Here is a 25000-nt window from a genome sequence, read left to right as displayed (position 1 = left end):
TGGAAATAATAATAATAATAATAATATTTTCGACAACGATAGTTATTTATCATTATCCTTATTAATGGAAATAAATAAGATCACTGCTAAATGTCTACACTTGAGTCTACTGTATATCTGAATGTGGGCGTGAGTGTTCTTAGTCTGATGTATTTCCATTCTAATTACTTGATCCCCTTGTCTGATATACTGACAATAGACTTAACTATAAAAGAGACACGCAAAAATAACAATTTGGTGGCATTCTCTGAAACGTTTTTGATTAAAAAAGGAAACTTGTGTCATTTATTAATCCAGATAAATGAATAGCTGTCACTAAACCATATTTAAAAAAATTCAACACATTTGGTTAAGTTATGTATGGTAAAATGGAAAACTAATATTTGTCAAATGTTCGTTATGAAAAAAATTTATCCCATTCGGGAGAGACGGTTTTCTGAAATACTATGAAACGGGTTTTTCACCACTTACGTCAGAATTTAGATGAATTAATAAAACAAAGCAAAATAGAAATGATGAATACTCAGGTTCAATTCTGTTGTTCATGATGTACTTAAATGAATAAATCACATTCAGATAAAAGATGTAGTCATTCGCAATTTGATAACTGTTCTAGTTTTTAGAATGTCTTGTCTTCCATTTCCCGTTTTCAGTCAGGTTAATTATTTATGTATTCTTCATTTAGTATTGCTACACTAGAATATAGTCTCCGTGAAATATAATTTAGCAGATTCAGATGATGAAAATAGAATTCACCTGACATCACTGATTATGAATTTCACCAAATGTCACTTTTTTCTTATTTGGTGAAATTCGAACACAAGCTTCAAACGTTTTCTATTTTCAGAATATTCTTCAAATGTTTCCTAATTCTGTTGATCAAGGTAAAATTTTACCAAATGGCATGCCTTTATGTTTCTTTAGTTTTATACCATTCATACATACGCCAACGTATGTCAGTGAGAAAAATAAACTGGTAAACAAAAAAAAATAATGTAAACAGGAGACTGGATTATTTCTAGTTATCAGGGGTACCGGCAGACATATTTCGTAATAGGTGCTCTCACTATCTCATCCGGCCTTACGTCTTTGGGAACTAGTTCTGGATGTTCCGAGTACAATTTTTTTTTTCCCAGATGACTGGTGAATCATTTGGTTCACAAGAGGACTTACTGTTCTGCTTTACTAAGAAAGCTGATTCTGTCCCATACGTCAGATAAGTCAGTTTATTAGACTGCTATTGATGAGATAACCAGCAACATGACCCAAACTTACAGAAGTTCGACGTGTGGTTTTGGGAGACTTACAAATTTGGCAATAAGCAAGAGTAAAAGCACGTGAACTATTAAAAGAAGCATAAAAATTTGCGATGAATTCTAAAAGGCAACGAGACACCAGCCTTGGTTACCACTGTAGTAAAGAGAAAATTTGATACTTCTGATACCAGAGTTTCGATTAAGAAGACAAAAGATTCAAAGGAAAGCAGAGATCAAGGAACAATAATGACCTAACGCATTTCAACAAAGAAGTTCAAAACAAATAAAAGAAAGAATAAACTACAGGTTACTCTTCAAGAACATTACTTTAACACAAAAATAATGGGTAATTTAGTCCACTCAGTTTTAATAACAAAATCTCTCTCTCTCTCTCTCTCTCTTTCTCTCACCCTGATTTCCAGAGCATCTCTCTCCTTTCGAAATATGATTTCTTCAAGATACTGGTAAGGCCTGGTACAGTTCTACTGGATTCCCGTGTCCTCATCGCGATTTTATCTTGGGAAATTCCAGTCTTCGACTCTTTGTCTCAAGATGATCCTGTTAGCAACTGCAAGCGCTGACACCTTTTGGTTACCTTCCGACGGTTCTTCATTTTCCCTGGCTCTCATCTGTCAAAAGGAGAGGTATCGTTAACCAGGGATGCGCACAGACTTTCGGAGGGGCAGGGGCTCAAGTGGAAAAAAAGGGCACTTCCTTAGTGTTTGAAAATGAAATCTGCCAGGTTTTATATGCTACAGTTATATAATAAAACATACGATATATAAAAAATAGAAGAAATGTTGCACGGATAATACGATCCAATTAAATTATCATCGATAAAAAGAAATATTGGTTGCAAGGATAATGTGGTCCAATTAAAACATTATTTCTGACAAAAAGGGCACCTTAGCTATGAAGAAGAAAAAGGGGAGGGGCTCAAGCACCCCTCCTTGTGCATGCCCCTGTCGTTAACGCACAGTAGCGCTTTCTCAGTACCGCAGGCGCACAGAATAAGTTTCCAGGTCTTGATTTTAACTCGACTCCTTTTCTTGTCACTTATGCAACAGCCTGGAGAATGACGCACACCCGCACCATTCATGCCTGTTGCAGCTTGTACCTCTTTAGGATGAGAATTTCCCCCTCCTTTGTTTCTGCAACCGAGTGCCTAAGCTGATCCAAGGGAGTCAGTTAATCTTGATATGACACATGCATACATATTGCAGAGAGAGAGAGAGAGAGAGAGAGAGAGAGAGAGAGAGAGAGAGAGAGAGAGAGAGAGAGAGAGAGAATAATGTGCGTAACAATCATAACGCGCAGAGGAAGCTAATTACAGGCTATGATCTTGTTCAACCTTGGATGCATATCTCGCTTGTGGACGCATGCGTGTAATGGAATCTGACGAGTGACCACAACAACTTTTATAGTTTTTTTTTCTCTACAGCTAATGAGGAGACGACAGCGATTGATAAAAAATGATGAGTAATGAATTTGACTTCTTGTGAGCACATTGTTCTAGAACGCGCCTCCTTCATTTACGTTGAAGCTGACGATGGGTTTTCCTGAGCTTGTTATCTATTGTGGATTGGTTTTCCTGTGATGAGGAAAACTCTCTACTGTATGACGGATGAGCTCTTCAGAAAGCCTGAAAAGACCAAAGGAAACGGTTTCTTCTTTGCATTTTTAAAATAATTTTTCTTTGCCTGATGAAGCAGAACGAAATCGCTGCTTATTTTGGGGATTTTTTCTCCTTTTTACGGTAACATTGCCTAGATAAAGTTTAAATGTTTGTAAATGAATGGAAATGATCCTGGTCGTCTTTTCTTTTTTTGTAGATAGTTGAAGGAACGAGAGAGAGAGAATAAAACAAAATCAAATCTGAAATAAAACGATTCGGTCAAGACGTGTAGAGGAAATTACAGTGACCCAATTCCTAGTGATGAGGCTTTTGCTTAGTTCTAGGAACAGGCAATGATTCTGTGGAGTTTTTTTCCACTCGAGTTCTTTAGCTCCGAGTCAAATTCAACTCTAAGAGCATGAAATGGATTTTTTTTGCTCTCTAAAGCAAACTACACTTTTAGGAGATAGGACAATTTGCCAACCGCCACAACCAACCAACTCCCCCCCCCCCCCAAAAAAAAAAAAACTCTTGTTATCCGAAGAAAACCTATTATAATTTAAAATAAATGTTTACTTTATATCAAGATTTCATTGTAACCAGATGGCCAGCAATGGCTACGTGTTCATTTTTTTTTTTTTTTAGCACTGGGATAAAGAGCTGCTGGAGTTCTGTAGATTAAGCCAGCCGTGAGCTGGCACGGACTCTTACTCCATCCCCCCGTAGGGAGGCATTGCCGTCAGTGCACCTTAAGCGGTGCACTGTACGCTTTACTTTAGGTTCTTTGCAGTGTACCTTCGGTCCCTAGCTGCAACCCCTTTCATTCCTTTTAATGTACCTCCGTTCATATTCCCTTTCTTCCATCTTACTTTCCTCCCTCTCCTACTAATTGTTTCTTAGTGCGACTGCGAGGGTTTCTTCCTCCTGTTACCCATTTAAAACCTTTTTACTCTCGATTTCCCTTTCAGCGATGAATGACCTCATAGGTCAAAGCATTTGGCTTTTGTCCTGAATTTTACATTCCTGTTCTTTGAGAAGGCTGTAGGCAGACGGGAAGATGTTCTTGGTTTCTTATCAGAAGGGGTCTAACGAAAAGTTACAGCTTATCATAATGTTATGTTTTTGTTTCTGTTTCTGACATACTTATGACAGCGTCAGTGTTCCTTAAATATTGCGGTTTCTTTTTATTTTATCTTCAGACAATGGATTCAGCTTTTTGTTGATGTGAGAAATGGTTACTATTCATTACATATCTGTTGGTTTCTCTCTGGTTATAATGCTTTTTTGTATCGTTTAGCATGACTGTCATTTCTCCATTTTTCGGTGAAATATCTTATAACGCGGCTTCTTTTTATTATATACTTAAAAGACAGTTTTCCATGACTGATTCTTATAGTTTCTCTTCGTCTGCTTTATACTTTGGCTTCGATGTTTTCTCTATTAAACATTCATACTTAAAACAGTTACTACACTGCTTTCATTTCTTATGCATTGTATAGTTTGTTTATCATATCTTTCAGCTGTGGCTTCTATACATTATGTTCTTTTGTCAAGTTTCTTATACATTTATTGAGTCCTTGTATCGTGACTTCTGCTTATAACAATTCATGCTAAAAAATTCAAGTTAATTACATTTTTTCGACACGGTTTCGGTTATGCATCAGTATTACGGTTTCTCTCTATCCTTCTCCTATGAATTGTTTGTGAAACGTTCCTCGATCGTGATTCGTTTTACTGAACCAGTTACACATGGCGTCTGCTTTTATCGTCATATCCTGGTTCCTATCCGTCCTGCCTACATATCTTCGTTTCTATTTAGGTGATCACAACATTGCGCAACAGATCATGTTAAAATTAAACTCAGGTGTGTGTTGGCGTGCGTGCGCGTGAATACACACACACACATACAGTCACATAGGGGGACGGGGCACTTATCAATTATAATTACCTTTCGGTGCAAGTTATTCCCAAGGTTTAGGTAACTGGATGCTAAAACATATTTGTCGCTTAACATTTGTAGATATAAAAAGTCAATATACATATATATATATATATATATATATATATATATATATATATATATATATATATATATATATATATTAATACATTAAACAATCAAGTAATTTACTGACATAAAATGAATTCCTAATTGGTTAGGGGTTTTATTGTTAAAACCGGAGGGCAATAGGGATGAAAGCGAAGGGGAAAGGAAAAGATATAGAGAAGGAGGGCAAGAGAAGATCTCAGTTAAATGGTTCCCCCCCCCCCCCCCGTGAAGATTACTTTGTTGGCATCCTTTCGTCTTTAATTATAAAATGATGATGATGCACAATTTGACTGTTCTTTTACCACTCGTATCTGCTATTCTCTCTCTCTCTCTTTTGGCCTCATTCCTTTAAGCTAGTTAGACAGTTAGTTGAAAGAAGTTAGTTAGTTCCTTGAGCTCCCACCTAAGCGACACGCGTTCGAATCTCGAACCAAACGAGGAGATGCAAGTGGGAGCGTCCCCTAAAATACAGAATGCCTCAGTTGATCTAAGCAATAAATTAGGAAGTCAGTTTGTTCAACTGTTGATGTTCAAAGCTATGGTTCAGAAAAAGTTAAGTATATCTTAGCTTAACCAGACCACTGAGCTGATTAACAGCTCTCCTAGGGCTGGCCCGAAGGATCAGATTTATTTTACGTGGCTAAGAACCAACTGGTTACCTAGCAACGGGACCTACAGCTTATTGTGAAATCCGAACCACATTATAGCGAGAAATGAATTTCTATCACCAGAAATAAATTCCTCTAATTCTTCGTTGGCCGGACGGAGACGCGAACTTGGGCCTAACGAGTGCTAGCCCACAACTCTACCGACTCTCCCAACGAGGAACTGAGAGAGAGAGAGAGAGAGAGAGAGAGAGAGAGAGAGAGAGAGAGAGAGAAACGGACTCGAAACGTTTTACTCCATCAAAATGCATGCCATTAAAACGAAAGGGCCTCGACGAGGTAATTCTCATACCAATCAGATTTGTGAGATAATGATTAGATACTCTCTCTCTCTCTCTTACCCTGACAGGAGCCGAGAGTGCTACTAATTGTGCCACGAGAGAGAGAGAGAGAGAGAGAGAGAGAGAGAGAGAGAGAGAGAGAGAGAATTACACTGACAAAATCAGTGGAACGAAAACTTGTCGATTCTTATTTCGGTTAATCCTGAAGCCCGATTTTGTTCCGTGTTACCGAAGTTAACTGATCGTTCTCAGCAATACTACTATATTATCATCGAATGTCACCAAGTGTACATCTATGGCAAGTACTTAAAATACACCGTTCTGCGCTGCGTTACGTAGCTAATAAATTATGCCTTTCAATTAAAACAGAATATAATCATGTGTAATACACCAAAAAGGTAGTTGCTCCTTATCGAGGCTACTTCCTCGCAAACATCAAATAACAGTTATTGAAACACTTATGCTATACGGGCAGGGGATCGCCTTCCTTTTCCTCTCGTGCACCCTATTTTTTCTCTCTTTTTTCCACTGGTTCGGTAAAAAATTTCACTTCTCTCTTGGTGAAGTGAACAAATTAAAACACACACACAAAGCTTTTACAAAAGGAGCTTTCTCTTTCTGAGAGCACGCAAGCGTGGCAGAACGCATCAGCAATTCCAGAGGCGTCTGAGAATTGCTCATCTACTATTAAACAGTAGCTTCTCATGGCTTTACCTTTGCAAACACGTCCCGGGAAAAAAACGAGGACGGGGTTCTTTGGTTTCGTGTCTCATGAATCTCTGCCTTGAAGATCCCTTTATAGACAGACAGATATGTATCCCAGAATAGAAAATTAGGAACTGCTGCAGCTTGATTCAGAGGCATTATGGTACCTCAGATTTTGGTGGAGACGAATTTTAATGCAAGCAGGATCTTTAGTCATTAATACACAAACATATAATCAGAGAAAGAAAGGTGAGAGAGAGGTAGTGTACAAGAAAACTGATATTTTAACGTTTCAAGATGGTTGCTCTCCAGTACTTAAAAAAATTGCTTTTTAACCATTACGATTCCTCCCTCCACAGATTTAAACAGGAAATATGCTGGAAGTGAGACAAAATGAACTGACTGAAGAAAAGGAATCCCTGTTTTGAAGTATTCAGGAAAATCTTCACAATGGAATATAATAAAGAGACTTGGGGAATACTAATCAGTCAGTCTTCTTTTCGTGGCATTCTCACGCGTTTCTTTTGAAGATAAAACTATTGCTATAATCAAGTTACGTTACTTTCTTCTATCACTTTCACCTTTCGTTTTATCTTTCTTTTGTTGATGTTGTCTTTTGGTTATTATGTAATCGACTTAATGTAAGACAACCCATGCTTATTCTCTGTATATACCAATGTACATTGCCATATAAATGTAATGTATATATATATAAGACATGTATATATACATATATAATATACATATATCTATATATATATATATATATATATATATATATATACATATTTATATCTATATATATATATATATATATATATATATATATATATATATATATATATATATATATATATATATATATATATATATATATATGTATATATATATATATATATATATATATATATATATATATATATATATATATATATATATATATATATATATATATATATATATATATATATATATATATATATATATATAACATTTAAAGACTTGAAACATCGGTTCATAAAATTATTTGCATACGTGTAAAGATTTCACATTACTCACGTAGTCGTTTAACCTTGTTTTATTTCTTGATTTTTTTTTTTTTTGCGAAGAAGCAGAAAAAGAAAGACAAAGCGGAAACAATACACATCAAGTGGGCTATGACGTCAACCGCTAGAACATGACGTAACCATCTGTCGAAAGTTACATTTTTTGTGTGGATTCTCAACGCAGAAGACAGTTTTCCCTCGCATAAACGGAAGTAATGCCTCAGTGTCAATGTTTTAATCTTCACATTCCTGCTCTTTGCATGGGAAAGCTTTTGGGCAGGTGGAGGGAGGAGAGGGCGGTGGGATGAGTGTGAGGTTGGTAGGAGATTCAGAAAGAGCATCACTTTAATCTTACGCATGGTAAGGAGCGTACACTGAATTCTAATAACTACAAAATGATACAGTCACTGATTCAGAGAAAGTATGGCTCAACTTTTAGGCGGTTCAGACTGGCGGCTCATGTACCGAGCAAAGTGAAGAAGGAATGTTAAGAGTCCTATCGCTCTTTCCGTCTCGTGCCTGGATTGATGGCGGGGATTTCCCGGCCTGAGAGAGAGAGAGAGAGAGAGAGAGAGAGAGAGAGAGAGAGAGAGAGAGAGAGAGAGAGAGAGAGAGAATAGCAGACATATACTGTATAAATGCACACACACACACACACACACATATATATTATATATATATATATATATATATATATATATATAGTATATATTATATATATATATATATATATATATATATATATATATATATATATATATATATATATATATATATATATATATATATATATATATATATATATATATATATATATATATATAGAGAGAGAGAGAGAGAGAGAGAGAGAGAGAGAGAGAGAGAGAGAGAGATTGATTTTACGTTACAATTGGCATTCTGGCGCTATTTGGTCAAAGCGAACAATAATAAATTACCCCTCTGTTTTCTTTCTTCCTTTCCATACCTTGAGAGTTTCCCGTCCCGAAGAAAAAAATTTCTGGAAAGAAGTCTGTCGAAATCTGCAGGAAAAGGAGTTCTTATAATACATTATAGGAAAACTGATCCTAACGTTAGATTTTGTGAAATAAGATATTGTGCGATGAGCTTCTGAACAGTTTCCCATCATGAAACGACAAGGAATTACCAGGATCCTGGGAATTACGTACATTCGTGCAAGCGTACATACATATAAGAGCGAGTGCACACACACACACACACACACACACACATATATATATATATATATATATATATATATATATATATATATATATATATATATATATATATATAATATATATATATATATATATATATTACGTATTACGTATGTAGTTTCATCATAGTACCACATAATTCGAAGCAATCCTCTTCAGTGGAGCTCACCCACTACGGACGTATGAACACGTGACAACTTTAGGAAAAGAATGGCGAACTGCGCAGCCATCCATTACATCTATCGACTCCAAAATTTATCGCCCAGTCTGCAGAACACGCGAAAATAACTTCTGCAGATCACTATAATACAGTGTTGGTGGAGTTAATAATGAAATGCGGAAAGCGACCTGGAATTCTTTTTGGTGGTATGGATGAGTTGGATTTTATGGTATTTATGCTGCGAAGTCAAATGCTTGTGCACTTTCCGCCTTTCAGCTCTGAAGACAGTGAAACGAGGGAGTTGGAGTGGTTGGACAGCAAGATAAAGAGATCCAGAAAATGCAGCAAATAAAGTACAATGATCTTAAGGTGGAACTGGGAGAAAACCCCACAGTTGCGCCGAGAAGTAACAGTTGGAGAGGCGGAACAGCTTTGCTGAGGATAGGAAGCAGGAATGAAGGTAAAGTGAGAGGCTAAAAGGCGGTGGCAGTTAGGGCCCAAGAGACGCTGCAAACACCCTTCAGTAATGCCTACAGCGACCGCACCATCCCCCTGCGAGAAATAATGAATGAAGAATGTAGGAAACATTTGAGATGAATCTTGCATTACAGTCACGTGAAGCGATGAGTCACGGACAGTAAGAACAGAAACTGAATTAAATGGAAATGCACCTCGTGAGAGGGCATTTTACCAGACACGCCCTCTCATCGTAATCAGAAAATAATGAAGATCTTGCCAAAAAATGGTTTACTTGAAAAGGGAGCCTTCATAGTCTCTGTTAAAAAAGGGCTAATCAGAAATGACATAAACATGAACATTTTTAGTAAAGTTTTTAGCTGCCCGGAAAGAAAAGCGATTTTTTCCTAATGCCTAATGTAAGTCGAAAAACACCCCCTTGGTGGTCATGTTCATATTTGAATTCTAGAATATACTTTAAAGAAGTGGATTTAAGAACACGTATGTATAAACGTATGTTTTCTGCTTCCTTCACATTCATTAAATGTCTTCATATATCACTGTAGAATTGTTGCCTTGTAGAGGTTGCATGCTTCTCCCACGAACCTAGGAAAACAATGAGGGACAATGCCCCGATTATAAACATCATGCGACCTGAAACGCACATCCCGGAAACCACTGAAGTTATGAGCGGGGAATGCCCTATACAGAAAAAAAAACTGAATAGCTTCCAAAGTAGGTATCAGCTTTGACGTCATCATGGGCTTGTAGTGAAGATAGAGAGAGCAAAAAAAAAAAAGACCCGATCTCTTCCCAGTTCCACTGTTGCTAGCTTAGTTCTAAGATTAACCCCGCTGTATTGCGGATATTGAAAGCAAGAATAATGTTACCTGAATGGTATGACAAAACACCCAGATGTCGAGTTAATACGTTCTTGACTTCTGTTTTGGCGGGGTCATTAAGGAGGCGTATCTGTAGTTTGCTGTTTGTATGTATCAAGTTTCGTTTTACATTTCGTGGAATGAAATGAACTTTTAAAAAGAAGCTTCCCCATGTTCGTTTTATCCCCCGTCGGAGGATTGCGCCATCAGTTTACCTGACGCGGTGCACTGTAGGCATTGCTAGAGGATGTTTGCAACGCCCTTTCGGCCCGTAGCTGCACCCAATTTTTATCATTTTACCTTTTCTCCATTCTAGCTCACTTCCTTCAGTCTTGCTGTCTAACTTGTCTAACTATTACTACTCAGTGCAACTAGGGGTTTTCTCCCAGATTAACCTTTAAACCTTTGTACGTCATCTCATTTATACAGGTTCTCCCTCTTTTGCTGTTCAACCACTCCACCTCCCTTTTTCAGTCTTAAGAGGTGAACTGCTGAAGTTTCCCCAGTACCTGGCTTTTTTTACGTTCGTTTCTCATCGCGTGGCTTTCAAAAACAGCCCTAACAGTACGCAAGAAATCGTTTTGAGCACACACTTGCCTACTCAGTAAAATCCTCTGAAAGTCGAATTAAGGACTGAACCCTAAAATAAAAATCTTCATTTAAAGGTTTTCGATGTGCCGTTGCTCTCACAAACTCGCACATGTTGGTCTTTCCTTTCAAACCTTTTTGTCATACCATCACTTAGTCTTCCTTTTCTCGTTGTTCACGCATCATTCTTTTTTATCAGTCTTTCCTCATATTCTCCTGACGATTAAAATTCTTTTGTGCATTCTGGTCTATTTTCATCCAGCCTTTTTTCTGTCTTTCTGAAAGGTCAAAGCTAAGACAATGTAACCTTCTATCAGAAACCTCTGCTAATACAGCTCGGCCATCATTCCCCTTCCTTTTGGCCTTTCTTTCACAGGCATTTTCTCCCCCTGCATTTTCCTCGACACACTCGAACGTTCTGTTTCACAGCCTCTGCCAAGCTCTCTTTATCCTTCCTATATAGTCTCTTCTTTGATTCGCCTCGTCATGAACTATCACCCTTTGTCCCTTATACACTTTCACCGGATCACATTCAATTCCAGTTTTTTCTTTCCAAAAACACCTTAATATTGTCACAAGCCTCTGTTATTTCTGCCTGTAATCAGTAAACAATCCTCGGAAAATATGAAAGCTTTAAGTCCATCCACACACAATCTCCTTGATCTAATAGATTTACTCAAATTTTTTGTTTATTTTTATTGCAATTCTTATTAAACTAACAATCAATGAAATACTATAAATTGATATCATTATTATTTTGATCGTAATCTATACATAAATACCTCACAGTAGCCATATTCCTATACTATGTCAGTCTATTGTTTGCATACTTTTCACTTTCAATGTTGCAACCTCCAATAGAGGATCCCTTGACAAAGCATCATCTATGCTATACTTGCCGTTATTCACTCCTTTGTTATATTTTTCATCAATCTCTCCGCGTCGAAAACACTACGCTGCACAAGTTCTAAGAAGCCTTTTATCAAACGTCCGTCTTATTTCTATCGTCGCAGGCAAATGCGTTTATTAAGGCATGCACATGTACTGACACACGTGCTTCTACGTTTGTGTGATATACATATGAAATATATATATATACAAAAACATAAGACATGCTTGGTATAAATATTTACTTATATTCATAAGTTTGTAAATGTGCTTACACTGCATCTGTACCGGGAAACCGGAGTTCCTTGGTCTATCAGTTTCCAGTGTTAGTGCTCGAGGTCTAGCACTCAAAGGAGGGGAAATTATCATCAGATATAGGGCGAATATTGATATCCTGCTTTACTTCGCAGTTACGAGTTCAATCTCCTTTATCCTAAATATCTAAGTTCCCCGACTTTACATCAAAGAAGTCCTACTCGCTACAGGGATTCTAATCCCCGCCAAAACACGGAATACGCTCATTCATGAAGTCCGGTTTTCATCTGGGACTAGCTTCAGTGGTGTTTATTTGATTTAGATTTTTTATAGTAAAGTTTGATTAGTTCTGTAATCCTGCTTTCTTACTGATATTTTTGACTCTGAATCCGGGAATGCTTTCTTCATGAAATATATTCAGACGAGACGTGAAAAAAAAGTAAATTTTGTTGATACTGGCAATACTTTTGTTATTTCCTTTTTGCTCGTCTTCTTATTCCCTAATATAAGTACGAATAGCAATGATTGCATTACCGCATTTTATACGTGATAAGCAAAATAAGATTTTCATACGTAGCATTGCAAAAAATACATGTAAGCGTTCCATAAAACACGAACAACTTGCATCATATACCGATTACTGCTGTTGCGGTATTCATTAATTTCCTAGTTTTTTCAGTATTGAGCACATTTAAGAAACACACACATATCACCATTTTTGCTGGAGTATGCAACTATGTCCTTAATATTTTATCCAGTGCCGCACAGACAAATGAATATTAGTAATCCTCATATTCCTTATGTTTTCCCCGGTTCCAATCATCTTCCTTCAAAATTCCGCACTTCCGTTTTCATTTGGTTAGACCTGCTCTTTTAAAACATTGATTTTGCTTTATTTGGGACTAGGCTAGAACCAGATATTCATATTCTTCCAATCCCATGCCTTTCGAATATAAATAAATGAATCGCTGATCACAATCACAGCTGTGTTTTATAGAATCTTTCTTTTGATGTTGAATGTGTCGATATTTACCGAGATTATCTCAGTTGGCGTGTCCATTATTTCTGTCATCCACTGTTTTCTTTACTTCTGAAGAGTGTTGATATAAGGTGCGTTATGTCCCCGTGTTTGGTTATTATCTTGGCCAGGATGTGTGAGATGTCAGGGAACGGAAAGCAGACGTAGGTGCGAAGCTGTGGGATAAATAATTGTGTCGTGAACGGTAAAGGAACAGCTGATGGCTGCAGATGATAGTGAATGTAAAAGATGACAGTGAATATAAACTGCTGACAACAGCCTTAGCACAAGGGGATAGTGTCCAGATTCATACAAGAGGTTGGTCGTTGGTGCCTTCATGGAAGGGTATTCTCCCATTTGAACACCTGGAAAGCTGTCCTTACAGGGGGTATGCTCCCATTTGAGTACCTGGAAAGCTGTCCTTACAGGGGGTATTCTCCCATTTGAGCACCTGGAAAGCTGTCCTTACAGGGGGTATTCTCCCATTTGAGCACCAGGAAAGCTGTCCTTACAGGGGATATTCTCCCATTTGAGCACCTGGAAAGCTGTCCTTACAGGAGGTATTCTCCCATTTGAGCACCTGGAAAGCTGTCCTTACAGAGGGTATTCTCCTATTTGAGCACCTGGAAAGCTGTCCTTACAGGGGTATTCTCCCATTTGAGCACCTGGAAAGCTGTCCTTACAGGGGGTATTCTCCCATTTGAGCACCTGGAAAGCTGTCCTTACAGAGGGTATTCTCCCATTTGAGCACCTGGAAAGCTGTCCTTACAGGGGGTATTCTCCCATTTGAGCAAATGTAAAACTGTCCTTATAGGGGATATTCTCCCATTTGAGAACCTGTAAAGCTGTCCTTACAAGGGTATTCTTCCATTTGAGCACCTGGAAAGCTGTCCTTACAGGGGTATTCTTCCATTTGAGAACCTGTAAAGCTGTCCTTACAGGGGTATTCTTCCATTTGAGCACCTGGAAAGCTGTCCTTACAGGGGTATTCTCCCATTTGAACACCTGGAAAGCTGTCCTTACAGGGGTATTCTTCCATTTGAGCACCTGGAAAGCTGTCTTTACAGGGGTATTCTTCCATTTGAGAACCTGTAAAGCTGTCCTTACAGGGGTATTCTTCCATTTGAGCACCTGGAAAGTTGTCCTTACAGGGGTATTCTTCCATTTGAGCACCTGGAAAGCTGTCCTTACAGGGGTATTCTTCCATCTGAGCACCTGGAAAGCTGTCCTTACAGGGATATTCTTCCATTTGAGCACCTCGAAAGCTGTCCTTACAGGGGTATTCTTCCATTTGAGAACCTGTAACGCTGTCCTTACAGGGGTATTCTTCCATTTGAGAACCTGTAAAGCTGTTCTTACAGAGGTATTCTCCCATTTGAGCACCTGGAAAGCTGTCCTTACAGAGATATTCTCCTATTTGAGCACCTGGAAAGCTGTCCTTACAGGGGTATTCTCCCATTTGAGTACCTGGAAAGCTGTCCTTACAGAGGGTATTATCCCATTTGAGCACCTGTAAAGCTGTCCTTACAGATGGTATTCTCCCATTTGAGCACCTGGAAAGCTGTCCTTGCAGGGGGTATTCTCCCATTTGAGTAACAGGAAAGCTGTCCTTACAGGGGGTATCCTCCCATTTGAGCACGTGGAAAGCTGTCCTTACAGGGGGCATTCTCCCATTTGAGCAAATTTAAAGCTGCCCTTAAAGGGGATATTCTCCCATTTGAGTACCTGGAAAGCTGTCCTTCTGGAAAGCTGTCCTTACAGGGGGTATTCTCCCATTTGAGCACCTGGAAAGCTGTCTTTACAGGGGGTATTCTGCCATTTGAGCACCTGGAAAGCTGTCCTTACAGAGGGTATTCTGCCATTTGAGCACCTTGAAAGCTGTCCTTACAGGGGGTATTCTCCCATTTGAGCACCTGAAAAGCTGTCCTTACAGGAATATTCTCCCATTTGAGCCCCTGGAAAGTTGTCCTTAGAGGGGTGTTAGGAACAATCGTTTGTCGATTGTTCCCTTGGTGGATTGTTGCCTCTTTTGTTTTCTTTGTTTTCTTGCTGGCGAGTTGACGTCTGATGGATGGCGTCAGACTTCGTCAGTCAGGTTAAATAGCCATTCTGGAAGGCAGAACGACCGATGGTCCAGGGCAGCAGGTATCCGTCCTGCGACTTTGCGAGTCAGGTCCTAGGTGGAGAGTTTCTTGAGGACGAGATGGTTGCTGTCGGCTCTGTCATTTGATAGAGGAGGACGTCAGTACATTTCTTGGAGGACGAGATGGGCTGCCGTGTCGGCTCTGTCATGGTCGTCAGTACTGGAGGAGGACGTCAGCACTGTGCTTGAGGAAGATGGTTGCCTGTCGGCTCTGTCGGGGTCCTGCAGTGTTCCTGTTAAGCAGCTTTGTTTCGTCGACTCTATTGCGTCTGTGAAATTTAAAGCTGCTTTTGTATTTATTTTGTTTTTGATGTATTATGCTGCCTGTTATTTTATTTTACTGGTTTAATTTGTTCTTTAGTAATGTTTAATTGTTTTCATTTTTGTACTGACTCTATTTTATTTATCTTTGGTTTTGATTATTGCTGCTACTGTTATGTAATTAATTCATTTGTAGTAATGTTCACTTAATTATTTTAAAATTGAACCTGACTCACTGTATATTGTGTATATACTTTATTGTAAATAAATTAATTTTAAGGTAACTTTTTCGTTTTGTTCTGCTCCTCCCTCCTTTGTATGTCACCTCTCGTCAGTCATTACAGCCCATTTGCTTGTTTATTTTGAAGAACCTGTTGATCTCGAAAAGCGAGTTCATAATATTGGCGACCTTGCCAGGATTGGGTCTGTTTTGGCTGGCGGGAGTGGAGAAGTTTGTAAAAAAAAATTTATTGTAATTTTTTTTCTGTTAGGTGAGGAGGTGTTAGGAACAATCGTTTGTCGATTGTTCCCTTGGTGGTTGTTGCCTCTTTTGTTTTCTTTGTTTTTCTTGCTGGCGATTGGCGTCTGATGGATGGCGTCACCTCAGGTTCGTAAAACTGTCAGGTTCTGGAAGGCAGAACGACCGATGGTCCAGGGCAGCAGGTATCCGTTCTGCGATTTGAGGTCACCTTGAGGAAGATGGTTGCCGTGTCGGCTCTGTCATGGTCGTCGTAGATAGAGGAGGACGTCAGTACATTTCTTGGAGGACGAGATGGTTGCCGTGTCGGCTCTGTCGTGGTCGTCAGTACTGGAGGAGGACGTCAGCACTGTGCTTGAGGACGAGATGGTTGCCGTGTCGGCTCTGTCGGAGTTGTCCTGCAGTGTTCCTGTTAAGCAGCTTGTGTTTCCTATTGAGTTCAACAAGTAGTATGCTGCTTTTGTATTTATTTTTGTTTTTGATGTATTATGCTGCCTGTTATTTTATTTTACTGCTTAAATGTTTAATTTGTTCTTTAGTAATGTTTAATTGTTTTCATTTTTGTACTGACTCTATTTTATTTATCTTTGGTTTTGATTATTGCTGCTACTGTTATGTAATTAATTCATTTGTAGTAATGTTCACTTAATTATTTTAAAATTGAACCTGACTCACTGTATATTGTGTATATACTTTATTCTTTTTCCTGCTCCTCCCTCCTTTGTATGTCACCTCTTCAGCACCCCATTTGCTTGTTTATTTTGAAGAACCTGTTGATCTCAGCGAGTTCATAATAAGGGGGTATTCTCCAATTTCAGCACCTGGAAAACTGTCCTTACAGAGGGTATTCTCCCATTTAAGCACCTGTAAAGCTGTCCTTACAGGAGGTATTCTCCCATTTGAGCACCTGGAAAGCTGTCCTTACGGAGGGTATTCTCCCATTTGAGCACCTGGAAAGCTGTCCTTACAGGGGGTATTCTCACATTTGAGCACCTGGAAAGTTGTCCCTACAGGGATATTCTCCAATTTGAGCACCTGGAAAGCTGTCCTTACAGGAGGTATTCTCCCATTTGAGGATCTGGAAAGCTGTCCTTACAGGGGGTATTCTCTCATTTGAGCACCTGGAAAGATGTCCTTACAGGGGGGTATTCTCCCATTTGAGCACCTGTAAAACTGTCCTTACAGGGGGTATTCTCCCATTTGAGCACCTGGAAAGCTGTCCTTACAGGGGGTATTCTCCCATTTGAGCACCTGGAAAGCTGTCCTTTCAGGGGGTATTCTCCCATTTGAGCACCTGGAAAGCTGCCCTTACTGGGGGTATTCTCCCATTTGAGCACCTGGAAAGCTGTCCTTACAGAGGGTATTCTCCCATTTGAGCACCTGGAAAGCTGTCCTTACAGGGGTATTCTCCCATTTGAGCAACTGGAAAGCTGTCCTTACAGAGGTATTCTCCCATCTGAGAACCTGGAAAGCTGTCCTTACAGAGGTATTCTTCCATTTGAGAACCTGGAAAGCTGTCCTTAAAGAGGTATTCTCCCATTTGAGCACCTGGGAAGCTGTCCATGTAGAACTAGAAATTGAGACAGATGTGACAAACAGTGCATTCCACGCAACATCATAGAGGACCTGATAAAGATGAAAATGGAGGAATTCCCAAAAACACCAGAGCAAAGCAAAACTATAGCTAAGAGTTGCAAACATAACTTCTGAAACACTTATAGATGGGAAGCAGACGCATGTTAGTAAATCATTACCTACGTAACAGTACCAAAGGCATGCTATGAGGGATTATCGTTGAGAGTTGTCAGCTGCCCCAGCTAAGTAGGCTCTGTTGTGATGATATAAAGCACTGCCTTCGGAGTACCCAAGGTGTTGAGACCAGTGTGGTTTACAAGGTGAATTATTTTGAAGTCGTCCCTCAATAGAAGTTACTTTGGCCACTCAATGACAAACAGCATGATGCAACTATAGGGGATCTACAGCAGCCTTCCGTAGGTGTACCCTAAAGAAAGCTTCCTTCAGATGACCTTATTAGAAATATTTAAACTGTTCACCAAAAGGATAAGTATGGGGGGCTGATGACTTCTGAAGCACTGAGCATCTGACCATAGCAACCTGTTTCAAGTATCAAGGTGCCCTTAGGCTGTTCTCCTTTCACGCACGAAGAAAATTATCTTCAGACCTTCATGACTGAAGCTTCATGGAAACACGCCCAGATCTGTCTCTAAATATACTTCTTTGTTAATTTGTTCTTTCGTTATTTTTGAATATTTGCTTGTACATGAATACAAAAGTAGAGCAGCATAGCAGCAGTCTGTCTTTGCTCCTTCAAAATTTCATCCTTAAAGATAAGAGTACAGGGCAATAGAGGTACAATGGGTATTTGACGGAAGGTGCCCACTTGGTTTGTCCTGACGTGAGAATCGAATACGGGATATTTAATTAGTGAGGCAAGCAAGCTACTACTAACCATACCAAAATCTCAATGTGTATATATATATATATATATATATATATATATATATATATATATATATATATATATATATATATATATATATATATATATATATATATATATATACAGAGAGAGAGAGAGAGAGAGAGAGAGAGAGAGAGAGAGAGAGAGAGAGAGAGCCTTTTGTCAGCTGGCAATTTAGAACACTGCCTCAGTCTATCAAAATATTGATGTAAAAAAAAAATAAAAATCATAAAAATCATAACCAGACCAGGGCCATTATGCACAGCCGAGCATACACTTAAGGACAGTGCGTATCCTTTCCTTATTTATATGATCGTAACTAAAACAAGAATAGGCTATGTCCTCACTACTTGTAGGATACATAAAACATAGTTGTTGTTTTTCTGTACTGACTAATGCCTTAGAAGCTTTCATTGATTTACCTGATACCTGACAAATGTGGCAGTCACTATTATTTCAGTTCTCTCCACTGCTTCCCCGTCAAGGGGAGTGAGCAAGGAAGGCAACAAGGTCTTAGCAGAAAAGGAGGGAACGATAACTGTTGAAAAAGGTGAACATGATCATTAATTCAAATTCACTTCTTGAGTATCTCAAAGGCTTTTGAAATAATGTCTGTGAAGTACGCGTGACCTACTACTGCTGAAACAGCAGAGTAACGCAAAACGTTTACATAATTATACAGCAAGGATTAGGTCGTGCATTGATATACCCTGAAGGGAGTCAGTTCCTTGATGGTGAGGCACATGTGAGAAGAATTAATAAGATTCATTAAAAGTAAAAAAAAAAAAAAAAAAAAATCGGAGAAGATGACAGTGACCAGTGTAGACTGAAGTCACCACATTTCAGAAGAATTAGTGCTACTAGACTTTGAACAAGTATAGAGAAGTACTTACACATAAGTGCATATGAATAAAGCTTTTATAATAGTAATCTATATCAAATGCATTCTCTCTATCTCTCTCTTTAGGCTATATATATATATATATATATATATATATATATATATATATATATATATATATATATATATATATATATATATATATATATATATATATATATATATATATTATATATATATATATATATATATATATATATATATATATTTATATAATCAGTATATACAAACGTCCTTTAATATCCATATATATATATATATATATATATATATATATATATATAAATAATATATTTTTATATATGTTACAATTATTTTCTACCTCTCAAAATAATATTTTTTATATATGGAAATTTTTAGTTGATAATAAGTTCGTCGTCCCGTGGGCTCGAACCAGCGAAGGACAAGAACTCAGGACTACAGTGGACGCATTAACCCAGCGGCCAGATACAATATATCTATGAGGTTAAACCTGGGTTGCCAGTTAGGCATTTGTAGAAAGGGGTTATCCTAGAAGGAACAGGCATAAACTGAGTTTCTTCCCTGGGTAAAGAAAGGAAAAAACACATTCTTTCCCTGAAGAGGGAAAAAAGACAGGGAAATTATTCCCTGGCTCAGAGAACTACATAGGCCTGCCTCTTATCTGAATGATTGACAACTTCCTGTTTAAACACTTGTGCAAACACACAGGCCTTTGAACTGGCCATGGATATCATACCTGTCAACCCATCTCCCTTTTAACTGATAACATAAGTGGCTTCTAGAATCTCTCTCCCATACCCATTTCCTGTCCACCTGAACAAACAAGCCTACAGGAAGACACATCTTATCTTATCAGGCAACCAGCCAACCCTTGTAAAATCTGACATTTAGCATCTTCCATAAACATTATTTCAATCATTACAGTCAATATATGACAAACACATGAGAAAATATATAAGCATTGCACAAAAACATACATACTAAAGACGTGGAGTTTGATATCTTATTTACTGAGGAGACCGAGATATTTATAAAAGCCTTAACCTGTTTATTGTTAAGCATTATTATTTTTATATATATGTTTATGTGTAATATGTTAGGATATTCCACTTATTTTTGACCTCTTTCTTTCTGGGATCCCTCTTTTTTGGGTATAGGTGTTTTGCCATCTGTCATTAATTGAGTAAGTGGGTTTTAATTGTTGTTAATTAAGGGAGTTTGTTATTCATTTGATTTATGTATCTAAGAGGTTTAGGCTTTCCTTCTGTCTGAAGTTTTACGTACTAAATATTAAGTGTTTTTTCCTGGTGTTTGTTCCCCTTGAGTCTTGCACACATTGTGGTAGTTGCACGATTCCACCCATTTTGGACTTCGTCGCTGTTTAAGTGAATATTCAAACCTTTATAAACAGTATACTGTGTGTGGGGGTTGGTCGATGCAGGCCATTATAATACACACACGTACACACACACACACATACACACACACACACACACACATATACACACATCTGCGCCACACACACACACACACACACATATATATATACATATATATATATATATATATATATATATATATATATATATATATATATATATATTATATATATATGTATATATATATGTATATATATATAATACATACAAAATGTGTGGTGCTATTTATCTGCACCACAGACACACACACATATATATATGTGTCAACTGTGTCCGTAAGACCTGGGACCTGGTAAGACTGTTGACTATGGATGATTGCATAGCATCAGAAGAGTACAGTCGCATCATCGTGGGGGATTATACCAAATTCCGGGAAACTTGGAAAACTGGATCAGGACCAGTCTCCGTCGGCCATAAAAAAAAGCATCAAATGACCTGATTCTCTCTTTGGAAGGTACAACTCCAGTATTTTGATTCGTTTCCTTCGTCGGCATTTACTGTATTTACAACCGAATGCAGTTGTTCAATTGATAACCCATTATGCATTTGTATTATAAAATGTTTTTGTTGCATTCAGATTGTTACATTCCAAGTTCCTAGAAAACTGATGGAATAATAATAATAATAATAATAATAATAATAATAATAATAATAATAATAATAATAATAATAAAATTAATAATAATAATAATAATAAAATTCTCATTATTGCAACTTGCGGATTTTCCAACGCTATTCAACACTTCAGAAAAAATTCAAGGATTTTTCTTAGGTAGACAATCTAGGAACCAAGTATTCACGTTTTCCATATCTAAACAACTATAACTGTTAGCATTTATTTGTTGTCTCTAAGCATTCTGCTCGCACATTCTTAGGAGCACGGTTGAGCTCAACCGTGCTTAGGAGAGTCGCAGCAAACGATTGCGTCACTTTTCTAAATTTTTTTCCATATATCTACGAAGCTCAATATCATTAGGTCTTGAAAGTTGGTTTGATTTGTTTCATGATCGTGAGTAAAAAATATTACAATCATACGTTTGTTCATACTATGCAAAAAGAGAATACGTTTTCCAAACTGGTTTTCCCGACCACCCTCAACTTTCCCTCCTCCCCAACTACCCACCCACCTCCCCGTCCTCAACCGACCGGGCTGGACTTCTGGTTACGTATATTCAATGGACTGACTATATTCACTAACATTACATGCATGTTAAAAAAATTCCCAATTTCACGAAATGTACAAAACACAAGAAACATTTTTCTCCTGAAGGCCATGAAAGGCCTAAAATATGAAACATGAGTCATTATAACATATGCTGATAAGTCTAGTGGGTAGAGCTTTCGGCTAGCACGCTGTTGGCCCAGCGCTCGACTCTCCGAGCGGCCAATGAAGAATTAGAGGAATTTATATCTGGTGATAGAAATTCATTTCTCGCTATAATGTGGTTCGGATCCCACAATAAGCTGTAGGTCCCGTTGCTAGGTAACCAGTTGGTGCTTAGCCACGTAAAATAAATCTAATCCTTCGGGCCAGCCCTAGGAGAGCTGTTAATCAGCTCAGTGGTCTGGTTAAACTAAGGTATACTTAACTTATTTGTACAATAATTCCTTTCGCTGGTGAACTTCACGATCAAATATCTTTATCTATTCCCTCTTCAAGCGTCCCGTCAGAATTACACCTCGGCGTCTCTGGTATCTCCTGTCCTTACCACCGACTAAGAGAGAGAGAGAGAGAGAGAGAGAGAGAGAGAGATTTAACCTCTGAAATATGCCTCATGAAATACTGGACGGCGCCATGGAAAGCACCATTGGGCAGTTTCAACGGCTTATTCGTCTGCCTAGATGGATATGACTCCAATGATTAGTTAGTTGGATTTAATCCAATCAGGCGGCTGTTCAAATGCAAGTCGACGCTCAACGGGGAGTTATTTATTGGTTATATAAAACTGTTTTTCATCACTACACTTTCACCGGGAACAACTTCGACAATTTTGAAGATAGATCTTTAAAAACAGGCAAAATCAAAGGACTATAATTCCATAAACGAAATTTCCCAAGTGACATATGTGACTGCAGTAGTTTGTTTAATCAAGCTCCCCTGAGTGTCACTGTACATAACGCCCTGTTTTAGTAAACCTGAGACAAAAGATTTTCATTTGGCTAATGGTTTACCTATTATTACCTTTCTGGCAAACAACAGCAACTCTGCGAAAAACAACAAACTGGTTTGATTTGAGATTGCATGTCCATATAAATATGAGTATGGAGTTATTAGAATGACTTCGGCAATTCTAAAATATTAATTTTTGTATAATGATTATTGCTGTTATTGATATTATGTCCTGTAAGTTTTCCACTTTTAATGTAAAATTGCTCTTCAATAGCGTATATAGATGAATCGCTTCACCTAATATTCGTATCTAGCCCGTCTGCATGAAGAAGCCATATTACGCGTTTGAAATTTTACCACGGGTAAGGGATTTTTTTTATATCAAGTCTAATTCCAACGGCTCGTTTTCACTTAAAGTGTAGCCTGTCGCCCTCAAACCCATCCTGATAAAAATGACAACGATAACCAAACAAAAAAGTCGGAGGACGTAAACAAAGAACTCTCTCTTAACCATCGGTCAAGGAGCTTCATTGAGATGGGCTTACAAAGACTGCTTCGGGGAAAACCAGAAAATTTCCGTCAGACTTCGTACTCGCTCGCTGGCTCGCTCTCTCTCTCTCTCTCTCTCTCTCTGTTGTTTGGTGGCAAGGTACGACCTCAGTGAGAGTACAGCTGGATGAAGCGATGAGTTGCTGATCTGTGCAATACCGTCCTAAAAAAAAAAAAAAACATTACTGAGATTTACTGCAGAATGATCTGAATCTGTCACAAACTATCTAGAAGACAACTTTAAAAAGGAGTAATTCTGTCAAAAAGACATGGCAATACCCATAGAAAGACAGAAAACAGATGATGAAAAGTTACTTGCAACATCCACCATGTCTAACATCTTCGAAGGAGAGAGAGAGAGAGAGAGAGAGAGAGAGAGAGAGAGAGAGAGAGAGAGAGAGGAAAATGAAAACATCTGATTCCTGCAAGCGTGATGTAGATAAAACCTGTTTACAGTTTACCTAATTTCAACGCATCTTTTGCTAATGAAGTATTTCAAAGGGAAGTTAAACTGTAATGAGACAAGCATACTAGCATGTACATGCATATTTACATGAACATTCTTTTGTACACAGTGCATGCATATACACGTGTTCAATTTTTTCTTCTGCATACTTGGAAAGCGAAGGTGCTAGTGAAACGTGGCAAGAACATAGGAAAACTTTCAGCAAGGTTTTTTACCTGTTGAATCTAGGATGTGACCTCTGTGCGAAATGCTTCACTTCTCTCATCCACACACGCGCGCGCGCATATATAGGTGTGTGTGTATATGTATGTATATATATATATTGTGACGAAGTGTCCAGTGTCTGTTCTTCAAATCAAACCTGATATCTAAGTGCTTGTCCCGGAGTCTAAGGCACCATTTATATATGGGGGAAATGGTCCAGTCTAGTGCACCATTTATATATGGTGACCCCGGAGTGTCCAGTGTCTGTTCTTTAAATCAAACCTGGTATCTAAGTGCTTGATATTTGATTACCAAACTTACCATTTATTCAACAATTATAGTTACCTCACAAAAGCCAGACACCTGAACCCTCATCACACAAACAAGACGACTGATTTCTCTAAAGGCAACAGTGATCCCTTATAAAACTTATCAATCATGAAAGAAAGCAGATAAAGTTCGTTAAACAGGTGTGAGGTAAAATCTAAGGGCATCACTCCATTAACATTATAAAGTTCAAGTATTTCTATTTATTTCATTTCCCTGGTTCGAGCTCACTTCAATTACTTGAAGGAAAACATCTCACATACCACTCTATCCCTAATTCAAATCAAAGTTACTGGTGGGTCAATGAATGAAACTCTGATATAATATTTTAAATACAAAAATTTATTTCTAAATTCAAAGATTATACATGACATTTAACAGTCTCAGGGAAATCTATTATTACTTGAAAAATTGGATTAAATCTGAATTAATCATCAGTCGAAATTAAATCAGAAATTAATTTATTAATTCATCAAAAATTATTCAAGAAAGATTTAAATTGTTAAATAACAAAACTTGATTGAAAGGAAATATACTGTAAGTAAATTAATTCCCACGTGTTAAACAAAATAAGGCA

The 25000-nt window shown here is 37.9% G+C and overlaps 1 protein-coding gene across 4 annotated transcripts in view; it reads right to left on the bottom strand.

Annotated features, from left to right (window-relative positions):
- Positions 1-25000, bottom strand: part of LOC136833203 (nuclear factor NF-kappa-B p105 subunit-like) — a 130608-nt gene that overhangs the window by 55773 nt on the left and 49835 nt on the right. For 3 of the 4 annotated variants that reach the window (XM_067095071.1, XM_067095078.1, XM_067095095.1), the window contains exon 1: positions 1667-1776. In XM_067095071.1, the coding sequence (XP_066951172.1) occupies positions 1667-1761 (95 nt within the window). In that variant the 5' untranslated portion in view covers positions 1762-1776. Of the gene's footprint in view, positions 1-1666; positions 1886-25000 lie in introns of those variants that run through there. The other variant, XM_067095087.1, reaches the window with a different exon arrangement.

The sequence above is a fragment of the Macrobrachium rosenbergii genome, chromosome 4 (genome assembly GCF_040412425.1).
Source record: "Macrobrachium rosenbergii isolate ZJJX-2024 chromosome 4, ASM4041242v1, whole genome shotgun sequence".
Classification (NCBI taxonomy): domain Eukaryota; kingdom Metazoa; phylum Arthropoda; class Malacostraca; order Decapoda; family Palaemonidae; genus Macrobrachium; species Macrobrachium rosenbergii.
This window is presented reverse-complemented; position numbering and strand designations above follow the sequence as displayed.